Source organism: Aquarana catesbeiana, linkage group LG01 (genome assembly GCF_042186555.1).
Source record: "Aquarana catesbeiana isolate 2022-GZ linkage group LG01, ASM4218655v1, whole genome shotgun sequence".
Lineage (NCBI taxonomy): Eukaryota > Metazoa > Chordata > Amphibia > Anura > Ranidae > Aquarana > Aquarana catesbeiana.
Window position 1 is genome coordinate 207,014,276 of NC_133324.1, and position 1,390 is coordinate 207,015,665.

The 1,390-nt window shown below is 48.6% G+C and overlaps 1 protein-coding gene across 1 annotated transcript; it reads left to right on the plus strand.

The window, feature by feature from the left end:
- The first annotated feature begins 618 nt into the window (after positions 1-618).
- Positions 619-1,174, plus strand: LOC141126426 (large ribosomal subunit protein eL24-like). Its single transcript, XM_073612399.1, is given in 2 exon segments — positions 619-870; positions 872-1,174. Coding segments are annotated over 2 exon segments (513 nt in total). The 5' UTR covers positions 619-621; the 3' UTR covers positions 1,136-1,174.
- The last annotated feature ends 216 nt before the right edge of the window (positions 1,175-1,390 follow it).

Sequence of the window (1,390 nt, forward strand, 5' to 3'; positions counted from 1 at the left end):
CCTCCCAGCCCTGTTTGCTTTCATGGAGACCGCCCCTATCATGGCGCCAGACTGGCTACAATAGATCTCAAGAGCAACGACGACCAGACCCTTTGCCCCGAGACAGCAGAGAAATCAGTCTCCCAGACCACAACGGAGCCACTGCCAATCCTGTGTCACCTCTCCTAAAGATCACCGGGAAGCCTAATATGGCTTTATCAAAAAAAAGAAAAAAGGTATGCTATTGGCAAGCTTTCAGACTTTGCAGTTGGGGGTCTTGATTTTTCTTTCTCCCCCTTTTTGTATTGTGGCTTAGTTCTGAAACATGCGGCTGGCACCCCCCCCCGGTTACCGAATAAATAATGTCATGTTTCCGAGCCCTCGGGCCAGTGTTGAACCCACACAGTGTGGAGGTGTTGAGCTGAAGAGACATACTAAACCCTTTATGATCTGAATGCTGGTGCTGTGACTGAGGGACAGTGAGACCAATTTAGGCTATTGCCCCCAGACACCTACGGGATTCTGGGGACCATGCAGCACACCCCTGGGCACGTACCAGGCTGTAGGATCTTACGCCTTTTTTATTATTTTTTTTTTCTTCTCAACCTTGCACCTGTTCACATGGCTACTGTGCCCCCTTGTATGCAAAGGGTCCATCAGCCCTTTTTCGCCATTTTAGCCGGTGCCATGAAGGTCGAGCTGTGCAGCTTCTGCGGTTACAAGATCTACCCGGGCCATGGCCGGCGGTACGCCAGGACTGACGGCAAGGTGTTCCAGTTCCTGAATGCAAAATGCGAGTCTGCCTTCTATTCCAAGAGGAACCCTCGACAAATCAACTGGACTGTTCTGTACAGACGAAAACACAAGAAAGGGCAGTCAGAAGAAATCCAGAAAAAAGCATTCTCGCCGTGCAGTGAAGTTCCAGAAGGCTATTACTGGTGGTTCTCTGGCTGAAATTATGGCCAAGAGAAACCAGAAGCCTGAAGTGCGAAAGGCTCAGAGGGAACAAGCTATTAGGGCTGCAAAAGAGGCAAAAAAGGCTAAACAGGCCACCAAAAAGACCGTTCCTGCTAAGGGTCCAACAAAGGCTGCACCCAAGCAGAAGATTGCCAAGCCAGTAAAAATGGCGGCTCCCCGTGTTGGAGGAAAATGCTAAGCAACATGTTCTCCTACTGGATGTGTTAATAAATTACTATTTTGAAGAAAAAAAAAAAAAAAAAAAAAAAAAGGGGGTCCATCAGGTAGGTGCTATTCGGTTGAGAGATGACATGCTTCCGCAGGAGAAGTGAAATAAAAGGAATGCCACAGTGTACATACCTGAGATGCCGGGACCTGAAGCAAAGAAGGAAAGACTCCTGCTGCACGCACAGGCTGTGATGTGTTGAACCCCGCTTCCGTAACTTTAGATCCA